Source organism: Mustela nivalis (assembly GCF_964662115.1).
Source record: "Mustela nivalis genome assembly, chromosome: 13".
Lineage (NCBI taxonomy): Eukaryota > Metazoa > Chordata > Mammalia > Carnivora > Mustelidae > Mustela > Mustela nivalis.
Genome location: NC_139032.1, coordinates 64,434,421 through 64,456,512, shown reverse-complemented (window position 1 = coordinate 64,456,512; position 22,092 = coordinate 64,434,421). Strand labels below are relative to the sequence as shown.

Genomic DNA, 22,092 nt, shown 5'->3' with positions numbered 1-22,092 from the left:
GTTCATTGTGCTCTACTACTTGGTTATGTTTTGTTTTATATATCACTCAAAAATCCCGAGGGATATGCCCTAAGATCTTTGCTGTCACCACCATACATTGTGGTGGAATGCCATTACAGATGAGAGTTTCAACCGTGAAATTCAGTAAAATCTAAATGAAAAATTTAAGTGTGCCTTTCCAAACTTTCTTCTTCTACCAAGTACAAAATGTATGTCTTTCATTATACAACTGTCTTTCTTTGATGCTGTTAATGAAGAAATACAAGTTTTGTCGTTTTACAAGAGTTGCTATAAATGGAAGGATGAGTGAGGAAAACTGCTGGGAAGCCAGGTACCTGCTGGACAGCAGGCTCACTCCCTCCCCAGGGCCCAGAAACCAGCCGCGGGGAGCACGTCATGCTAACCCATGCCGTTACACATTAAAAGTGACTGGATTTCATGAGCCTTTAGGATTACTTGCAAATAATCGGACTACAAATATTAAGTCTGTAAAAGTCACCACTCTACCTCACGTGTTCTTAACCAACTGAAAGGAATGGTTTAGAGTACTAGCCAAAAGCACAGGCTTTCAAGTCCTACAAAAGCTGGGTTTTAGGATCCAGGCTCTTATTTCTTAGTAGCCATGCAACCTTGGAAAAACAATTTTTTTTTTTCAGTTTTTGTCACTTATTTAAAAATTTCATAAAAATTTAAAAATTTCAGTTTTTGTCATTTATTTAAAAAAGCTAATCATTGTTGTCGCCTCATGAGGCCATTGTGAGGATAAAATAAGACAGTATGCATAAAGCACTAGGGCCATTGGTAGATATTAGCTCTTCATTTATATTATTATTATTAGATTACAATTTCTGGGCATGGACTCTGCCTTCTGTTTGCCTGAATCCCTAATGCAATGGTAAAAAAAAAAAAAACAAAAAAAAAAACAGTTCGTTTATTTAAAAGCCTGGGCTTCTAAAGGAATAAGCTTTAATTTTTAGAAAAAAAAAAGTCTTCTGTGTAATATAGGTCAAATGAGGTGTGAGATAATGAGAAGCCACAAACCTCCTGCAGCCTCTTGGCTGAAGAGAAGCGATAGCAGGGGAGAGCACGAGTTCTGAGCCCCTTGAACACTTTCAGTAATCAGACTCATGAAAGGGAGGGAATTTCATCTCTGTTAAAAGTAGTGGAAATATTATACTCATTTGAGCTTTCTGAGCTTTTGGTCTAGAAGGCAAAACCAAATGGTTTGTTTGCCCAGGAAAGAGCTGAGAGAATTTCATTTCTTTCTTCACTCTCCAAGCAAACCTGGCTTCACTACCTCCTTTCTTCTGTCAGGGAACGTCTCAAAGCATCTGGCAAGCTCTTGACCGCAGCCAGTCCTGTTTCTGAAACTTTTACTGATCCAGAAAATAGCTGAATCTGTGCTCTTGGGAAAAACAAAGATTGATGGGGGATTTCAAGCAGTTGGCGCCAAAAATTCCTTAATTGTAAAGTGACACTAGAATCAGTACCAAAGAGAGAATGGGTTTGGGTTTGATTTTTTTTTTTTCTTTGTGTGTATGGAGGTGGAGACAGTGGGAGACAGATACTCTGCAGTGAACATAGTGTCTCCCAAATAAATAGCCTCCCCCAGCCTGAGACAGAGTTGCTGTTTTCCTGTTAGGGAGCTGGTATAATTGGTATTAGTAAAAGACACGTATTGCAGGGACTGTTGTGTGAAAATAAATTAAAAAAGAACAATAACAAAGAAAAAAAGTACACTGCAGTCACTTTAAAAGCACTTCTTTTTTTTTTTATTAAGATTTTATTTATTTATTTGACAGAGATCACAAGTAGGCAGAGAGGCAGGCAGAGAGAAAGAGAGAGAGAGAGAGAGGAGGAAGCAGGCTCCCCGCTGAGCAGAGTGCCCGATGCAGGGCTTGATCCCAGAACCCTGAGATCATGACCTGAGCCGAAGGCAAAGGCTTTAACCACTGAGCCACCCAGGCATCCCAAAAGCACTTCTAACACAATGACTTAACTCTAAGCAAATTGTAAGAGCTGTCTAGCTTCCTAGGCTTTCCCTGTGCACTGGGCACTTCCCAGGCATTATGATGTTCTCATGTTTAATTCTCACAATGAATCTGTAAGGAAGGAGGTAGCATTAGCCCTGTTTTAGAGATAAGGAATTTATGACTCGGAGACACTAAGTGACTTATAGAAGGTCACTCAGTTTATAAATGATGGAGCCAGAATTTAAGAGATTACCAGGATTACTGTCCCTAGCCATTCTGCTTACTGCCCCAGAAAATGAGAGACAAGTTCAGCTGACTGAAGAAGACTATGGCCAAGCCAGCATAGAGTGTTTGGGACTTAAGGAAACATTTGCAGACTCTGCAGAAGAGGAGAGTGAAGCATCAGAGAATACAGAAGAAGGTGGTGGTTCCAACCATTACCTGGGACTAGAAATACAGTATCTAGTTGAAAGAGAATGGATGGTCAGAATGAGACCACAATATTCATTAAATGTGTATGTTTTTGTGAATGGTTACGTACGTTTACCTATATGTAGTACTTAATCATTTTATATACATTTTCTATTTTTGTGAAAGTCCCAACTGCAAGTGCTTGTCTAGTACAAATGTTTGCATCCACCTTCCATACTAATCATAAGTATTAAACTTTTCCTGGCACCCTCTTCCCCCTTTCCTACTCTTACCACACCCTGTTAGTTTCATTTACAGTAATTTTTATAATTTATAATTAGTGTTTTTTTTGTCTGCATACCTGTGTATTGTCTAGCTCTCACTCCTCTTACAGGAAATTTCTACCAGAGGCATGGCTCACAGTAGAAGCCTAACGTATTTTTTCTACCAGAGGCATGGCTCACAGTAGAAGCCTAACGTATTTTTCTTGATTGAATGAGTGATCAGTTGAGGATTCTGTTTCCTGACTGATTGGTAAACGTCCTTCATAGTTGGTGAACATTAGTTCTTTGTCTGTCAAATTTGTTGCAAGTATTCTCGTTTCTCATGTTCCCTTTGTTTTTTATTGTTTATGATAGGTGTTTAATCTAGAAATAAGGTATATTATAATACTCAGTTTAATGTATTTCTCTTTATTGTTTATGATAGGTGTTTAATCTAGAAATAAGGTATATTGTAATACTCAGTTTAATGTATTTCTCTTCACCGTGATTTCTGAAACATTTGTACCTATTAGGTCTTTTTTTTTTTTTAAAGATTTTATTTATTTATTTGGCAGAGAGAGACACAGTGAGAGAAGGAACACAGGCTGGGGTAGTGGAAGAGGGAGAAGCAGGCTTCATGCTGAGCAGGGAGCCCAGTGCAGGCCAATCCCAGGACCCTGGGATCATGACCTGAGCTGAAGGTAGATGCTTAACAACTGAGCCACCCAGGCGCCCCTTTATTAGGTCTATCTTTTAATGATTTGCTGTTCTACTTTTAACTCTTAAATGATCTGGAATTACTTTTTAACGTATGGTGGAATTGGGAATTTAAATGAAATTATCTTCACAAACGATTATTTTCTCAACCCCTAATATCATGTGTATTTCTTCCATATTCCTTTATGATTTGCAACATATGATATATCAATATAGCCTATTAAATCAATGTACTTCTTTACATACATTAGCATATCTGTTCTATTCATTTACCTGCTAATTCTTTTGCTACTACTTCCCTGTTTTAATTATTGTTTTATTAAAAATTGGGTTTTCTGATGTATTCTACTATCTCTTCAGACAAGGCCCCTCTATCATTTTTCCGTTTCCAGATTCTCTTACCATTCTTGCCTGACTTGACTTTCTGTGGAATTTTAATATTTTACTAGTTGTCAATCCAGTGTGATCATAGCAGGTGAAGCAATCTTTTTTTGCACCACTGACTGATCCTCCGACACTGGCAACTTCATTGCCATCCTGGCAGCTCCTCTCTCCCTCCAGCTCTGCACTTGACTTGTTGAGATTCCATGCACGCATTTCAGCATGACCATTCTTGCCCTGTACTTTTTGGAATTTTAGCCTCCGAACCAGTGTAGGAGCAGATTATGATGGGAATCAAACCTTACACATCAGTGGAGCAGAGCGGCATGTCATCTTAGGTAGAAATAAAGATTAAGTTCAACATGTAGGAAAATTATTTGAAAGCCCCTTATATTATCTATTTAGTTTGGCATGTATGGTTTTTGTGTACAGAAAACTATGTGCAATAATACACATATATTATAATACACAATAATGCATATAACATGTCATATATTATACTCATTTAGGGGAGATTTAATGATATATTTTCTTTCTCCCTACATCCCTCTACTGAGTTTGTCTATTTTAATTTATGTAAATTGAATCCACTTATGAGGCAGTTTTACTCTGTCTGCATGGTTGAGAGATGCCTCCTGATTCTTAGGTTATTTTGTTACTGAATCTCTGATTTAGGAGATAGCAAAATTTATTTTTTATTATTAATTAATTTATTTATTTAATTTTTTAATAAAAGATTTTATTTATTTATTTGACAGAGATCGCAAGTAGGCAGAGAGGTAGGCGGGGGTGGGGGCTGGGGGAATGCAGGCTCCCTGCTGAGAGAGAGCCTGATGTGGGGCTTGATCCCAGGACCTGGAGTTCATGACCTGAGCCAAAGGCAGAGGCTTTAACCCACTGAGCCACCCAGGCGACCCCAAAATGTATTTTTTAATAATTACATTTTGGGGCGCCTGGGTGGCTCAGTGGGTTAAGCCGCTGCCTTCGGCTCAGGTCATGATCTCAGGGTCCTGGGATCGAGTCCCACATCAGGCTCTCTGCTCAGCCTGCTTCCTCCTCTCCTCTCTCTGCCTGCCTCTCTGCCTACTTGTGATCTCTCTCTGTCAAATAAATAAATAAATAAATAATCTTTTAAAAAAAAAAAAGATAAAAAAATAATAAAAATTACATCTTTAAGGCCATGGGTTAGCTCTTTTGCAGACAGCAAACTGTATGTAAGACGTATATTTTGATTCTCAATTTGGTTTTATGAGTCCTGTTTAAGTTTTGCCCCAGATTTGTATGGAAGTTTACTATTATGCTTGAATTTCAGTGTTACAAGTTTTCATATATTTGTGTGTGTGTGTGTGTGTGTGTGTGCAGGCACATGTGCACACCTGTGCTTTTATTATTATATGGAGAAAAACTGGAATATGCTGCATCTGAGGCTACTAGATAAATACAATATCACTAGATGCTTCCAAACTATTATTTAATAATTGTTTGAAGAATGATGTTAAAGGATAAATCTGTTAAAGGATTAGCTTCAACTGGAATTTCTTAATAAAATTGCTTATAGTGATGACTGTAATTATATGGATTAATAATTACCCCTGACAGGAGAGGGAAGGTTGTCCTTCATGTCACTCTAATGCCAAATGCAGTTGTTTCTGCCTGGTGCTAAATGCTCAAAATAATTAGCTAATTTCACTTCCCTATTTAGCAAGAGGAGAATATTTTCATCCCTGCTTCCTTGTTCCTCACATACCAATTTATTCCACCCCCAGCACAAGTTTATGGGTGACCCTTTCTTCCAACTAGAGGCAAAATATTGGGTCTTGAAGCTCTGTTGGAATTGTCCTTAGTCTTTCAGTGCAGAGATTATGATCATAGCCTAGGACTTAGGGTAAGCAAAAGAAAACTGTGTTTGACAAATACTATCTCTGATTAACTAAGAACCGTGTGATAAGAGATGGCTGAGATACGGTCTTTAACCTAAGGAAACTTCCAGTCTAGCATGAAAGATAAACACTTAATCGAATAGCTACATTATGAAGAGTTCTATATTAAAGGAATGACCAAAATGAGACCATGACACAGACGTGAGATGGTTAATTCTGCTTGGTCAGGAGTCAGAGGAACAATCAAATCAACAAAAACCCAGTTCACCATTCCAGGAAATCAAGAGGGCAAAAATACTGTGAGAAAAAAAGATCAGCAATTCTGTCAACTGTAGTTCAATTTAAAAAAAATTTTTTTAAAGGTTAACAGCAGCAGAAATGGTAGTAAATAGTACATGAGTTAGTTTCGGGAAATCTGCATGAAGAGCTGAGTTTGGGAGGATAAATATGAGCCTCCTGGAGATGTTGAGAGAGTAACACACCCCATTTGTGTAGGTGTAAAAATGCTCACTCTGCTACAAGAAAAATAAATTGTCCACTATGACTCATCTTGGTGTATATGTTTGGAGTGTTGGAGGTGAAGTTAAAGACTAGGAACGGCCTCCTCAGCCCTACTATTGATTCTGAAATTTGTTCTATGGGTGACTCAGAGGTTAGGGTGCAGAAGAATGTTATGCTCATATTTATGTTTTAGAAGGAAAGCTGGCAACAGAGTAGGGAGCTGAGGCCAAGAAGATAGTTGGGAATAATTTGTTCCCGCCAGCTAAATGTAGAGCTTGCCCTCCGTTCCTTTTTGCTTCTGGAAGAGGGTTAAAGCAGAGGAGGAAATAGAAAGGAAGAAAAAGCTAAAAGAGGACAAGAATGTTCTGGAGGAATTTATATTGATCAGTCGCAGGAGTGAAGAAGGGAAGCTTCCATTCCTCTCACCTCAAGATCACTTTTATGGCATCTTGGGCCTGGAAACCAGGAACTACCTATTGGATGCTGTCTCCTGTTAGAAACTTTTTTTTGCCTCTCATGTCTGATCTTGTTATTAAATTTTAATTAAAAAAAACAAAAAACAAAAACAACTTTCATCATTTTGTTCCTAACATGACAATGCTGACTTGCAGTTTAAACACTTAACACCTTATCAAGATCCTTATTTTCCCTCTTCCTGTTAAATGCTGCCCGGAGATGATTCTCCAAAAGTTCTGCTTTTATCGTTACAAATCCTGCTCAGAAGCTTAATTTGAAGGACAAAAGTTAAGTTCTGAGGATAAATTTTAAAACTCCATCCTTCACAGGGGCCTGGGTGGCTCTGACGATTAGGTTAAGTATCTGCCTTTGGCTGGGTTCATGATCTCAGAATCTTGGGATCCAGTCCAGTATCCTGCTCCCTGCTCATGGGGAGCCTGCTTCTCCCTCTCCCTCTGCCTGCTGCCCCCCCTGCTGGTGTGTGGGTTCTCTTTCTAATAAATTAATAAAATCTTTAAAAACAAAAACAAAAACATCCATCCTTCCTACCAGCATGATAGCTCTCATTTACTGTGGCCTTTTGCCATAGTCTTTCTCCCATAAATCCCTTCTGAATCTTCACTCCTTAGTCTGCCCCTATTAAAATTCTTTTGGTCCTTCAGAGAATTAAAAGTTCAGCTCAAATCCTATTTCTCGTTACACATTTTTAGGTGAGTAACGGGAGGCGACACTTACATTATGTTAAGCACTTGAAACTTTATTTAGAAATCCTTCCTCATTTCTCTACATATATTATTTGTCTGAACGTTTGGAAGTTCTCAAAAATATCTGATAGCCTAGTTTCCAGTGGGAACATGTTTCATTCCATTCAGCCAGTATTTATTCTGCTCCTAATATGTGGAAGGTATCATGCTAAACATTCTCAGGATGCCAGTGTTAAGGGATAAGTAAGTCAAATGTCTGCTCTCAGAAAGAACAGCTAACAAATTTATTAATTGGAGAGTTGTTTCTACTTGACCTGCATGATTAATGATTTGTGACTTTTCAAATAAGAAATGATAATAAGAAAAAGTACTCTTCCTTCATTGATTTGGTGAATTCCATAAGTAGATGAAATTGTGATGGAAGTTCCATAAATGTATTTAAATGGCACACATTTCACTTTTCACAGCAAAAATCCCTTCTCAGTAGACACAAATACAATCAAGCCTTCAGTACTGAAATATACACTTTATCCTACTGTATATATTGCTAATTAGAGCATAGGTCTTCATTCATTTGGGCTGTTATAACAAAATATCACAGACTGGGTGGCCTATAAACAACAGAAATTGATTTCTCACAGTCGTAGAGGTTGGAAGTCAGAGATCAGGGTGCCAGTTTAATTGAGTAAGGGCTCCCTGCTGGGTCACAGCCTGCCAACTTCTCACTGGGCACTCACACAATAGTAGGGGCTGGCTCTAGGGCATTGATCTCATTCATGAGGATTCTGCCCTCATGACTTCATCACTTCCCAAAGGCCTCACCTCCTAATGCCATCATATTGAGCATTAGGATTTCAGCATGCATTTTGGAGAAACACAAGCATTCCGATAGTAGCGCCATGTGTGTATAAAATGCCTTCCTCAGAGACTAAAAGTTTAGGAAACTGATGTATCCATTTTCCACACCATCCTTATATAAGTGCCTGCACTGTTTTAGACTTCTCTGCTATTCATTTTAAAGGAAAGCAAACATAATTTATTTTAATTATTTTACCTGAGAGGAGAATTTAACAAATGAGTTACTATCAGCCATAGTTAGAAATGGAATATATGAAGGGGACAAGCTATAAGGAGGTAGACAAGCCTGATAAAAATTTAAGACCAGCTGGGTCAGCCCTGACATTTACTCCAAAACCCATTTGCCCTCTGGTACTCTTAGTAAGGAAGATCAGTTGTCAGGATTCAGTAATCCCATTAGATAGGAAATATAGTTTTCCAGATGATGGGAATTTTATCCCAGAGGGATTTGAATATTGCAGGGAAAAATGAAGGATTAAGTAAGTCTCAGAAGAAAGCAAACATACCCTATGTTACCATCTTTGGCCAATGCTTTCTAATTCTTCTTTTTCGTATCTTTAAATACAGAATCCCCTTCACCTACAACTGAGTTTAGAAAATTCATTAAGTTCTGATGCTGATGTCACTGTCTCAATCCTGACCATGAACAACTGGTACAATTTTAGCTTGTTGCTGTGCCAGGAAGACTGGAACATCACCGACTTCCTCCTCCTTACCCAGAAAAATTCCAAGTTCTACCTTGGGTCTATCATCAACATCACCACCAACCTCTCCTCCACCGACGACCTCTTAAGCTTCCTGCAGGTCCAGCTTGAGAGTATTAAGAACAGTACGCCCACCATGGTGATGTTTGGCTGTGACATGGAGAGTATCCGGCGGATATTCGAAGTTACCACCCAGCTTGGAGTAACCCCCACTGAGCTTCACTGGGTGCTGGGGGATTCTCAGAACGTCGAGGAACTGAGGACAGAAGGTTTGCCCCTTGGGCTCATTGCTCATGGAAAAACAACTCAGTCCATCTTCGAGTACTATGTACAAGATGCCATGGAACTGGTCGCAAGAGCTGTAGCCACGGCCACCATGATCCAGCCAGAACTTGCGCTCATCCCCAGCACCATGAACTGCATGGAGGTGGAAGCCACAAATCTCACTTCAGGACAATATTTATCAAGGTAAGATGCAAGGCCTGTGTTACATCCCCACTCACATGGTTTTGACTCAAAGCAAAATTTCCCTCTTTCCCCTTTGCAGAAATCTTGACTTTGAGTAGCTTTTGGCTCTAGTAATATTTTTGAGAGGCTTTTGGTTACATAAGTGAGTATTTCATGATGTCATCTGGAATTTGATCTACAGATTTGAAAGCGCATGGTGTGTCATAGGGAACACCCAGTCCTGCTTTTAAACCCTGGCTTAGCCCCTTACAAGCTATTTGTTCTTGGCAAGTTGTTCAAAAACTCTGACCCTCAGTTTTCTAATTAATAAGCTAGGATTACATTGAATAGCTTAATAGATGATAATTAAGATGAAGTTATATATGAAAAGTACCTAAGACCGTGCTCTGGCTTCATAGTAGATACATAACAAATGTTTCTCTCCCTGCCCACTCTTATATCAACGGACTTAGACAAATCTTTCAAAATCTATACAGAGAAAAACATTAGTTGAGCAAGAAATGGATTTTTCTCTCTCCTCCTAGGCCGTGATGCTTAAAACATTATAGAGTCATAGTAGAAGATATAGACCCTGGAGTTAGACTCTTTGAGCTTGAATTTTAGCTGTGCCACTTACTGCCTGTGTAACTTGGTCAAGTTACTTAACTTCTCTGAGCTTTGTTTCCTGTGTCCTCTATCCATTTATGTAAAAAGGACATAACAAGGGGCGCGTGGGTGGTTCAGTGGGTTAAAGCCTCTGCCTTCAGCTCAGGTCATGATCCCAGGGTCCTGGGATCGAGCCCCCGCATCAGGCTCTCGGCTCAGCAGGGAGCCTGCTTCCTCCTCTCTCTCTCTGCCTGCTTCTCTGCCTACTTGTGATCTCTGTCTGTCAAATAAACTAATAAAATTTTTTAAAAAAAGGACATAACAATAGATCCTACTATTCACGGGGTCCTTGTAATAGATGGGTGATAGCTAGTTAGCTAGCTAGCTAGCTGGCCAGGTGATAGATAGGTAATAGATAGCTAGCTGGACAGAATTGAGAGTTCCACAAGAGTTTTACTGCCAGAAACTTGGAGTTTTACATGTATATACATATCCGTGTGTGTGTGTGTGTGTGTGTGTGTAGGCATCTCTAATTACATACTATTTTATTTAAATGTACCTTTCTTCTCCAGTTTCTCAGTCTGGTACAGAAGGTAGAATGAAAAAGCCCATTTAATTTAAAGAATAACCCATAATATGGAAATAGTTTTCATGATCCCTGGGAAAAAGAGACTGTTGTTAAAAGATACTCTATAGGAGCCTAGTTTTGTTTTTTTGTTTTGTTTTGTTTTGTTTTTTCATGAAAAGGACCACCAGTGATCAGAGAGACCAGATAAATTTTTGCCCTTTTAGAGGAGAGGGCTTAAGCTCCAGCCTGGTCCCATTTTTAAAGTTTATTTACTTATTTTTAGTAATCTCTAGACCCAACTTGGGGCTCAGGCTCACAAACGTAGATCAAGAGTCTCGTGCTCTTCTGAGCAGGCAGCCCTCTTGGAGCAAGGACATCTTACTGAGAAACAAAAAACAACTCAAGTGGGCGCCTGGGTGGCTCAGTGGGTTGGGCCGCTGCCTTCGGCTCAGGTCATGATCTCAGGGTCCTGGGATCGAGTCCCGCATCGGGCTCTCTGCTCAGCAGGGAGCCTGCTTCCCTCTCTCTCTCTCTCTGCCTGCCTCTCTGTCTGCTTGTGATCTCTGTCTGTCAAATCAACAAATAAAATCTTTAAAAAAAAAAAAAACAACTCAAGTGTCTTGCATTATAGAAAGACATGATGACTATATAATGAAATGTCAGGTGGTCATAATCATTTTATATTTAATCTGTATATGTATATAAATTAATCTAATATGTATATTGATTGAGCAACTACTATGTGCAGGGTGACATGCTAAATGCCATATATTGGCAGAGTTTACTCACAGCCTATACACTCCCTAAAGAAAGTTATTATAATTCAAAATTCACTTATCAGGAATCTACTGATAATAAAATTAGATATTCTGTCATCATCTGAACTTTCCATTTTCCCCGTATTGTATTTGAATTTCCACAAGATTAAAGTCTTTGCATATTTTATTTTATAGATGCTATCAAGATTTAATCTTCTGTTTTTGAACTAGTGCATAATTGTGGCTCAGGATTTTATCTGGAATAAGAAAATTCTCCTTCATAACAAAAATATAAGCAAAACTTTTATGTGTAATTTTGAATAGTCATTATTTTGGAAGGACAGTCATAAATAGCAAATAGGAAAAAGCCCTTATGAAAGCTACATTAAGCTATTTAGCATCTTTCTGCCTCATGTAAAATGGAAAGCACAAGAAAAATGATTCTGTTTGGATCCTAAAAATGTTTAGAAACTACAGGGAGAACTATTTATTGACTTGGGTTGTATATACCCTAGGGGTTCATTTTATCAAGATCAAACTGATCTTTCTGGCTCCTCAAGGTTTAATTTATGTTAAAGCTATGTGCCTCCTTTCACAAGGATCCCATGGTACTTTGTACATGAAATTATATGGTGGTACTTAGTCCATTCCATCATCATTATTTGTCTGTGTGTCTGACTTCTGAGCTAAAGTATAAATTTTATTAAGTAGAGGCACTATTATTCAGCCCAGTTTAATGCCTAGCACATAGCAGCCACTTAATAGACATTTATTGAAATAGAAGGAAGGAAAGGAAATTTTATATTATATTTACATCCTATATTATCTGTGGCCAGAGAAGAAAAATAGGTGGTTGATAGGTAAATAAAATTTTGTCTAAATTAAAAACATAGTCTTTTTAAACTTAGGTGCTTAGTGTCTTTGTTCTTTTCCTTTTTTCCTTTTTTTTTTTTTAACGGAATATTGGTTTTGTGGATAACCTTTGCCCTTGAGGCTGTTTCCACATGTTCATCTCACAAAGTTTGAAAGTTTAAAAGAGTGTAAGATTTGGAGCCCAGCAGCAATTCACTCTGTAAAAGGATCAGTGACAGTGTGTTCATCTCCATGGATGTGTTTGAGAGTGAATTCCAAGAACTTCAGGAAACTTGCCTAGGACTTCTTAGGCTCCCTGAGGAATATGGTCAAAGAGAAAGTTTCAAAGGGAAGTGGGCTAAAGCCTGGAAGGAGTCTTTATAATGAATAACTGAAAAGCTGCCTTAAGCCATAAAACATCTGTGGAATTTCCATCAGTCTTATTTATTTTGTTGAATACAGTCTTTTAGGAAGTTCATTATTCTCAGTCCATAAGTCACATCTGCATACAGTAATTTTCTTAATTGTTCCTAAATTTTGTGAGGCTGACCCCACGCCTTCACTGCGTAATGGAAGACATGAGGATAATGAGCCATGAATAGCGGATGTCAGTTATGCAAGCTTTCATTTCTCACACTGTCATTTTCAGTTTGGCCTGACAGAATTGTTAACATTTTAAAATGTTAATGAAATCACCAAAAACATGGATTTTTCAGCATAGGCTTTAGACTTGAAAAATGATTTCTCATGACAGACTACATAGATGTCATTAAAAATATAAGGGATTTTATTCTTCCAGGGTCCCCACTTACCAGAGCTAATGTCTATCAAAAGTATATGTAGGTAAAACCAGTTGGGAGCTAAGTTCATAGTGTGATCTTTAGCAGTTTATTTGTAAGTTGTTTTATAAAATGTCAATTATTTGAAGTGATGATATCTGGGTTGTTATTCAGTAACATGAGTGTTTTTGTCCAGCCAATGGCTATTTGTTGGACTAGGATGAGGTAGACAGAATGAAGACATGCATCCTACCGTTTTCAACCTGACAGCCTATTGCCTGAGGTTGAAAAGTGAGGAAATGATGATAAAATAAAAAATACGTGATTCTTAAATAGAGATATGTTCCTATAGACAGAGGAGGAAATAATTAACTGTTCTCAGAGACTGAGGAAGAAACACTGGAATTGAATCTTGCCAAACAAGTCATTTTCTAGTTTGGAGCGAATCCAGAGTCATAGGAAATGGCAAAACCCTAAAGAGAAATTTGGTATAGTTGGAGCATACATTGCATGTGAAGAGGATTTGACATGATTCTGGAAAAGTAGTTAATTTGATAGCATGCCACACAGGGCTTTTATGCCAAGCTAAGGAGTAGTGTGCATTTTGTATGCATACTGGATGTCACGTGAATGGCCGAACATTAGCCATGACGTTTTCATAAAGTCATAGTCCTGTAACGAATTCATCAGATAAAGTAATACAGCATAAAAACCTTGAAAGTAATTTTTTTAAACCATTACAATAGAAAAATCGTTTTTATTTCTCAAAATTAGTTTTAGCCTTGCCCTCATTTTCTCCCTTGAGTTATAAATGCCAGACTCTGGTGAAAGTAACTAGGAGTTTGACCAACCGTTTCTAGCGTTAGGATTTGTCCATGCTTACTTTAGGCCTTAGATGTTAATGAATCCACTGTTCCTATAGAAAGAGCTCCCTAGGATTAGTCATAGCATGTTCAAAGACTGTTATCCTTTCTTTAAGGGTACCAAGAGTCTAGACACTTACAGACCCTTGTTCCCGTGGCATAAGAAGTCCCTGAGCCTTTAGCTCACTAATTATAGTCCTGATAGTTATTCTAGCTTCTTAGTTGGCCATAAAATCTTGCCTTCATTTTTTGAACAGCTTCTACAGGTCAGTTCTGTATCAGGTAGGCAGTGATTAGTTCACTTATTCATTCGCAACCATTTGTTGAAACTTAACTCGTATGAGGTGATCACTTTGGCTAATGCTGGAGGCACAAAGAGTAGAAAATAGGGGCCCTGCTCTCAGGAAGCTTATAATCCCCTTCTTTTGTTCCCTCACTAAGCAAGATATGCTTCTCAAAATATCCATATTTTTTTATCCGCTTTCTTTGACTTAGCTGTTTATCACTCTTTGACGGGATAACACCCATTCTGCCATTATTTTCTGGCATCAGCTGGCATAGTTAGGCCCCCTCCTCATTTGTCCGTGAACAATGGTCCAACATACTAGACTCTTTCTCCTCCTTCAAGCTATGGTCATCTTCGTGCTTGCATGGTCAAGCAATACCAAGATTCACAGGCCTTTCACTCACAGTAAATGTTGCTTTATTTTACTGATTCTGGACATATTGTTTACAACCTACTATGTGCCAGATATTGTGAGGCACTAGGAAACTTCAGGAAAAAAGACCAAAACAAATATCTATTTAAAAATCCTAAGATGTAAATCGATGGACCCCATTTTATTCATGGATATTAAAGGAGTTCCAGAAGAACTTGAGGCTGCATGATATAATTCTAATTTTGGATGTTCTTGCCCACCTTTACAATAATTTGCTGGCACTGTGATTATAGCAAAGTTATTTAATCTTTGGAAACTATAAATCCCTTGACTGTAAGGATTCCCACCTTGAAAACTCAAGTGGTGTGCCTAGGGTTGTTTGGCTAGTACTTTATAGGGGAAGACTGTAACCACTTCATCTAAATCCAAATTCCCAATTGAGCAGTAATATAAATCTTCCTTAATTGGGATCCCATTACTTTGTAATTCATATTCTTTTAGTCAAAGCTATATAAATCAGCAGGCATGATGAACCATGTATAAGCATTCTTGTCCTGAGGACCCTACCGAGTCAAACTAGTTAGCCTATAGGATTCATCAGTTACTTAGAAGAGAGGCAGTTGCACTGAACATGGGAGTCAGGGATTGGAGGCTGGTAACACCGGTTCCTCGTATTCCCAAGGAGAACCCATTGCTGTGAGGTAACCTACTGTGTCCTGCTGTTACTCCTAAGTTAACACTCTCAGCTAGGGTGTCCAAGGTGTCAGTACTTCTAGAAAGCACATGCCTTGGTGTCATGAATCTCAGGGACCAACATTTAAGTTCTGTTTCTAGATGTTTCCAGTAGGAGCCCCTTTCACTGGCCTAACTTGACTGAAAACCTTTGATCTTCCCACTCTCTGTCACTCAAGTCATGCCAGGAGCTGCGTCTGAAATTTCCACTAAGTCATGGAAGCCTCAAATAAGGAACATTAGAAAATAGGTATTCCCTCAGTACTCTGTTTTGATGAAAACAGGTCAAATTTGCTTAGTCCAGCATCCAGCAAAGTTTACACTGTGGAATTTTTCCAGATTAGGAGAGCTTCCAAGCTTTTTATTTACCAGAGAGGAAATTGTGCTCTTTGTTGACTTTTTTCTTTGTATTTATCTATTATAAAATTTGGAAATGTGTCAGAAAGAGGTAGCAAAGTGCAGAGGGTAACACTGCAGCTCCACACTGAATTCCAGGTCTATCTCTCAGGCCACATTCATCACCAGTCCCTATAACCCTTTGGATGGATGATTGACTGGTAAACGCCACATGATGCACCAATGCCAGGGCCGTGCTGCTGGAAGGCACAGCAGCACCTGGGTCAGTGCCAGAGCCAGATCCAAAGAGCTGGCTAGAACGGAGGAAGGGGGGGTATTCCACAAAGCAGCCAGGAGCAGTCAGGGGTTGGGCACAGACCGTAGTTGTGGAGAAGGGTCAAGGTACCTACCAAAAAGCAAAGGGAAAAGAAAACAACTTAAGGGAATGGAACAGATCTAACCATAATGAGAGAGAAAAACAACAGAAAGGAAAAAGTGCCAGCTTGTCACTCGTGGCACACAAAAGCAGGAAAAAGAGTGTTCTACCCATGTGTCCAATTTTTTAATGTGTCCTATTCACACTGATACTAACACAGCCTGAAAAGCATATTAACACAATCACATAGGCTACTATTTTTCTCCTCTTGGGAAGAAAGCCAAGAAGGACAGGAACTGCCCTTCCACCGTACAGTTTCACTTGTAAGTAACTGAGTTTTGCTGATGTTGGCAAAGCATAGACTCAAATGATTCGTGTGTTTGTACATATGTACATTTAACATGTTAGTAAATTGCTCTTATCTTATCTATCTTAATTGATAGAAATTTATTTTAAAAGCTGAGCTTTGTAAGTTGATGTGACCAATGATTAAAATACATTGGGGGGACCCTCTGCTCTGAGGGTTGAAATTTAGCAATTTCTAATTCCCTTTAAATTCCTTATCATCAGAGATTTCTGTTTTGGCTTTTTTTTTTTTTTGAGATTTCTGTTTTTTATATGATCCGTTATTTGGGGGAAAATGTATGAGAATTTCAATGCTTTGAACAATTTGCGAACTGCAGATGCAGATACTCCCTGGCTGTCTGAGCCCTATTCTTCTGGCAAAGTGATGAAGAGCTCTTTAAGAGATACGTGTCTAAGCTGAACAGATGACATGTGTTTAATTGTATTTACCCCATAGACCTCACTGAGTGGTAACTCTGTTGTGCCTGATATTCAGAGATGGCTCAGAACTCTCTAGGTGCTTAGATGCACGCTCAAGTCTCTTTCAGCTTGACAGCCTGCAGAGTCACGAAGCAGAGCAGTGGGAAGGCCGGGTTTGTTTATTCCTCCTAGCCACTCTGTGGAAGAGATTGCTCTTGGAATATGGAGAATGTCAAAATCTACACCCTCACTGATTTATGGCCCACAGAGCCAAAGATGGAGGTGATCATCTGCCAAATACTTGAGCTTCAGGATTACTACAAAGGATTAGAGAGAACAGTGAAGGCGTCATTTCACATGGAGCTTAAGAAATCATCTATATTTAACATTTAATTTGGAGAGCTGTCCCATACACAGAGAACAAAATCAAAGAAAGCAACGTCCTCTGATAGAATTGGACCATGGGTAAGCTCTGTGGCTGCGGTGGCGAATTCGGGTCACCGGGCAGGGGTCTGCTGCGATGAAAGAGGCCACAGAATGAAAGCTGAACTAGGAACAGCTGGCCATACAAATAGGCAAAAGGTCTCCAGGGCCATTTAAAAAAAAAGGGAGATGGTAAGAGAGGCATGAACAGAGTAAAGGGAGATACGTAAATGGACTTCGCAAGAGGGGAGCAGGCCTAGGGTGACGACAACAAAAATCATAAAATTAACTGGGGGTGGCAAGAGCTGATTCAAGACAAGAATTCCTTTTAACAGGACAGAGCATTGGTGATTCTCTTCTACGAAGTTCACTGACAGGAAAAGAGGGGAAGAGAGGAAGAAGAGAAAATTCAGAAAAAATCAGAGAAAGAGCAAAAAGAAATAATGAGAATACCATGGATTATCCCCTATATCAGAAACTGTAAGAAACCTAAGGGAAGTAATCTAGAGCCTGGGGAAGCGACACGAAATGGGGGTAATTTAGAAAACACGGGGCATTAGGGAAAAGTTTTGAAGAATTAAGAAAAATCACACACATGGATTAAAATACAAACATAAAATATGAATAGCTAATAATTCAGACAACTGGATATAAGTGGTTGTAAAAGATCAGAACTGGGTGTGAGTTCTCTAAATGATGTAGGACTGTCCAAAGGCAGAATAGTTTGGGGCTCTCCAATGATAAAGAGTTGGGGAAAAAAACCTGTGGGTATGAGCTTGTGACAGATGTGAAAGTGTAGAACTTTGAAGGATGTGAGTTTTGTCTGGCAGATTTATTACATGATTGTAGATAATGAATCATGTCAAGAAAAGAGGGCATTTCTGAGCATTAGTAGATCTCTTCCCAACTCTCCTCGCTCCCCACAACTCCTGCTCTAAGCAAAGGAAAATGGGCAACTTTAAGGATATTCCTTTGTCTCATACTAAAAGGGCTTTATTGAGCTTCTGCTTTAGTCAGGAGCTCTACAACTAAATTAAAAGTGACCAAGAAATGAATATTTAGATTCACTGCACAGGAGCAAGTCGACCTGACAAGAATTAGGTGGTGCTGCTGGGAGGGAAGTTGGAGAGAATGTCCCCAACAGTGATGGAGGCACAGGCAAAAATTGAAAATTAAGTTCTCACAGTCTAAAAAATGTTATAGAGCTTTATAGAGGATGAACAAGTCTCTCATTCCTCAGGGTGGGGGAGAATATTAAATATGATGAGATGATCATGGGACAAGAAATTCGGCTCATTTTTCAAGATATAAGAGAATGAGGATACAGATTCTTTTAATGATACAAAAGCAAGTTCCCAGAGGGGAAAATAAATCTTATGGCTTTACAGAGCAAAATAGATTTGCCCGTGTACAAATAAGATTAATGGAAGGCAATGGTAAGGGGGGAAAAAAAGATAAGAGGGCAATTTAAAAAGAAATAAAAAAACAAATGAGAGAAGTAGATATACAAAGATAAGCTGAGTTAAACTGCTGGGCACCGGAGAAGGCATGGGAGGAGGATGATGTATTTAAACAATGATTTGGTTCCTACGTGATCAAAAGGAAGACTGGAAACAGTGGGGTTATTACAGAACTGGTTCAAAAGCAAGAAAGGTACAGATTTATAACAAATATAAAAAAACATAATGCTAGTAAGACTATATAGTGAATAAGAAAAATCTTAACAGGTATTAAAATCTCTTAAGAGCATGGCAACATTATTTGCAGCAGGAGGTTTTTATGTAGATTTTAGGCCAAGTTTTTACAAAGTAAAAGTATGATAATGTATAATGAATAATAAAATTAGATAAATTAAGATAAACACTGCAGTCAACATTCTGTTATTAAGGAATATAGAAATATTTGACACAGTTGATCACTGCCCCTCCTTGAAACATCTCTTTTACTTGGCTTCTAGAACCCAGTGATGCCTGCTCTGCTCTTAGCTCTCTAGATAACTTCTCAGGTCCCTTTGCTAGTTCTTCCTTAGCAGCGCCACCTTCAGGTGTCCAGTGCCCCAGATTTACTCCTGGGTCTTCTCTATAATTACTCATCTTGTAATCTCATTGGGTCTCCTTAAATACCATGTCTAGAGGGATGGCTTCCAGTTTTGTAACTCCTGTCTGCACCTCATTCCTGGGCTCCACACGATCTCCAACTACCTACTTGACATTTTTCTTTCAATTTCTAGAAGTTACCTCCAACTTAACCTGAACAAATTGAACTGGTAGTTCTTTTTTTTAAATTTATTTTAATTAATTTATTTTTTATTATGTTATGTTAGTCACCATACAGTACATCATTAGTTTTTGATGTAGTGTTCCATGATTCATTGTTTGCATACACTACCCAGTGCTCCATGCAATACGTGCCCTCTTTAATACCCATCACTGGGCTCACTCATCCCCCAACCCCCTCCCCTCTGAAACCCTCAGCTTGTTTCCTGTAGTCCATCGTCTCTCACAGTTCTCACCTACGTTAAACCTGATTCTTTACCTTGGTGGCAACTCCATGCCTCCCCTTGCCAGGGCACAGATTTTGATGTTATCTTTGCTTCTCCTGGCAACCATATCTGAGCCATCAGTGGATCCTGCCATTCCCAGCTTCAAAACAGATCAGGATCCGACCTTCACTGCTACCAGCTCCGGCTAAACCATCATCACCTTTTGTCTGGGTGCTGGAAATAGCCCCCTAACTGGTCTTTCTGCTGCTGTTCTCCAGTTCATTCTCAACACAGCACTGGGGTGATCCTGTTAAAATCTAAATCATGTCATACTGCTTTTCTGCTCAAACCCACCGATGGATTTCTATCTCATGCAGAGAAGAAATGAAGTCCTTTCAGTGACCCACAACATGCTATTTTCCCAACTCCACTACCCACACATTTTCTCTATCTTAAACTCATGCCCCTCCCTCCTATATGTGTTCCTCAAGCAGTAGACAGGACCCCGCTTTCCGAAAGCTGGATTCGGTACTCCCTCTACAGGGAAGGTTCCATCCAGATTTCCTCCTTCTGGTTAGCTCCTCCCCTTTCTTCTGCTCTTTATTCAAATACCTCTTCCTCGCCGGCCTCTATAATTTAAAATTTCACGCCACTACCACCAGCCCAGACACATCTCACCTCTTTACTCTGCTTTATTTTTCTTCCTTTGCACTTAGGAGCTCTAATATCCCATACAAGTACCTATTTATCACATGTTTTCTGTCTCCTTTGGTAGAATATAAGCTGTATAGATTTGTGCTCTTTTGTTCACTGCTATAGCCCCTAGCCCCTAGCACAGTGCCCGGCACACAGTACTACTGAATGAATCAATGATTGAATGGGTGACGTGTTGTTTTTTTTCACATCTTTGTTCATTTATTTTAATGAATAAGAAAATCCTTTAATTAGCGTGTCAAGTTTTGTGTGCAAATGTGGCTTCCAAAATATATCTTAAATGTATTAAACACTGTTCTTGCTTATACTGTGAACTGTCTCAAAAACAGTTTTAACATAATTTGCCAAGTACACATTTTATCTTGGATCCTATACAAATCAACACATATTCTTAATTAGTGAGATAATTGGGAGCTTTTACTAAAGTGATAAGTTACCTCAATGCAAATTAACTAATGAGCTTCATTCGTTGAGCAGAGTGGTATCTTGGGAGGTATGCTGATAAAAAACGTAGATACCTGACTGCTTTGTTAAACACTGGACAGGAAAGGCATGGTGCTAAACTAGGCTCTTAACTCAGCGCCAGATTCGAGCCTTTATCACACATGACAAAGCTATGGTAATGTTCTTCTAAGTGGTCTCCTGGTCACCATCTCTTCCTTCCTGTGTACACAGCGTACCTGTTTCCAGATCAGTATTACTAATGCAGACCTCTGCTTTTATCATTTCTCTGCTCAGAAATCTTCACGACTCCCCTTTTCCTATTAAATGAAATCCAGTCTCATAAAATGAACATGCAAAGCCTCTATAGTCTCGTTGCAATCTGCTTTTCCTATATTATTTTCTCCTATTTTTCTACCCCACTCTCCAATTGGATTTTTGTGCTTTCTACCCCTTGTTATATTTTCCACCTCCTTAGCTTTCCTCATAACATTCTTGAAGCTGGAAGGTTTATTTAGAATTCATTTCTAGGCTAGAGCAGTAGTGTGATCAACACAGAGTGTGGTGATATTATTGGTCCCTGTGACCCAGGCTCTAAATTTCTATTAAAAGACTCTAAGATCGCTTTTCTCCTTTTTTTATACCCACATTGCTGTATGGGCTTACACTGAGCTGATACTCGACTAAATACTCCAGGACTTATTTATGTGACCTTCCATCAAGCTGAGTTTCACACATCTTTAGTGTGGTTTGTGGATGGAATGCAACCTTGTGCATTTGGTGCCTTAAAATCAGTACTTTACTTTTTTTTTTTAAAAGATTTTATTTATTTATTTGATAGAAGACTCAGTGAAAGGGAACACAAGCAGGGGGAGTGGGAGAGGGAGAAGCAGGCTTCCCGCTGAGCAGGAAGCCCGATGCAGGGCTCTATCCTAGGACCCTGGGATCATGACCTGAGCCGAAGGCAGACGCTTAATGACTGAGCCACCCAGGTGCCCCCAAATCACTACTTTTCTTTTCAAAGACTATATATCTCCTGATAATGCCGTTGTTTCTCCACTTACATGGCTATTACCTTAGCTCTTGCCACCCTAAGCCCCTTATGAAACAAGAAGAGGAGGAAAGAAACGTTATTCTTCACGTATGAAAGTGTGCTCAGCTCCTTCCTCCTCCCATGCCATTTTCTATATAGCTAATTTGGGGGTCGGGGCTTTTTAAAATCAAACCTGATGGTCATGTCCTTCCCCCAATAGAATCCCCTCAATGGCTCCACATTACCTTCATCATAATCTCAGACCTTTTGAAATTCGTTTCCCACCTTTATCTGCAGCCTTATTTCTCACCGCATGTCATCCTGCACTTCATCTCCAGCTTTTGCATGCACATCTCCCCGGGTGATGGTATCAGTCGCCAGCTTCTCTCCCTGGCTCTTCTTTTATACAC

At 39.2% G+C, this 22,092-nt stretch overlaps 1 protein-coding gene across 1 annotated transcript in view; it reads left to right on the top strand.

Annotated features, from left to right (window-relative positions):
* Positions 1-22,092, top strand: part of GRIN3A (glutamate ionotropic receptor NMDA type subunit 3A) — a 157,034-nt gene that overhangs the window by 39,115 nt on the left and 95,827 nt on the right. Inside the window, exon 2 of the mRNA XM_082696808.1 lies at positions 8,712-9,316. Within this exon, the coding sequence (XP_082552934.1) occupies positions 8,712-9,316 (605 nt within the window). The remainder of the gene's footprint in view (positions 1-8,711; positions 9,317-22,092) is intronic.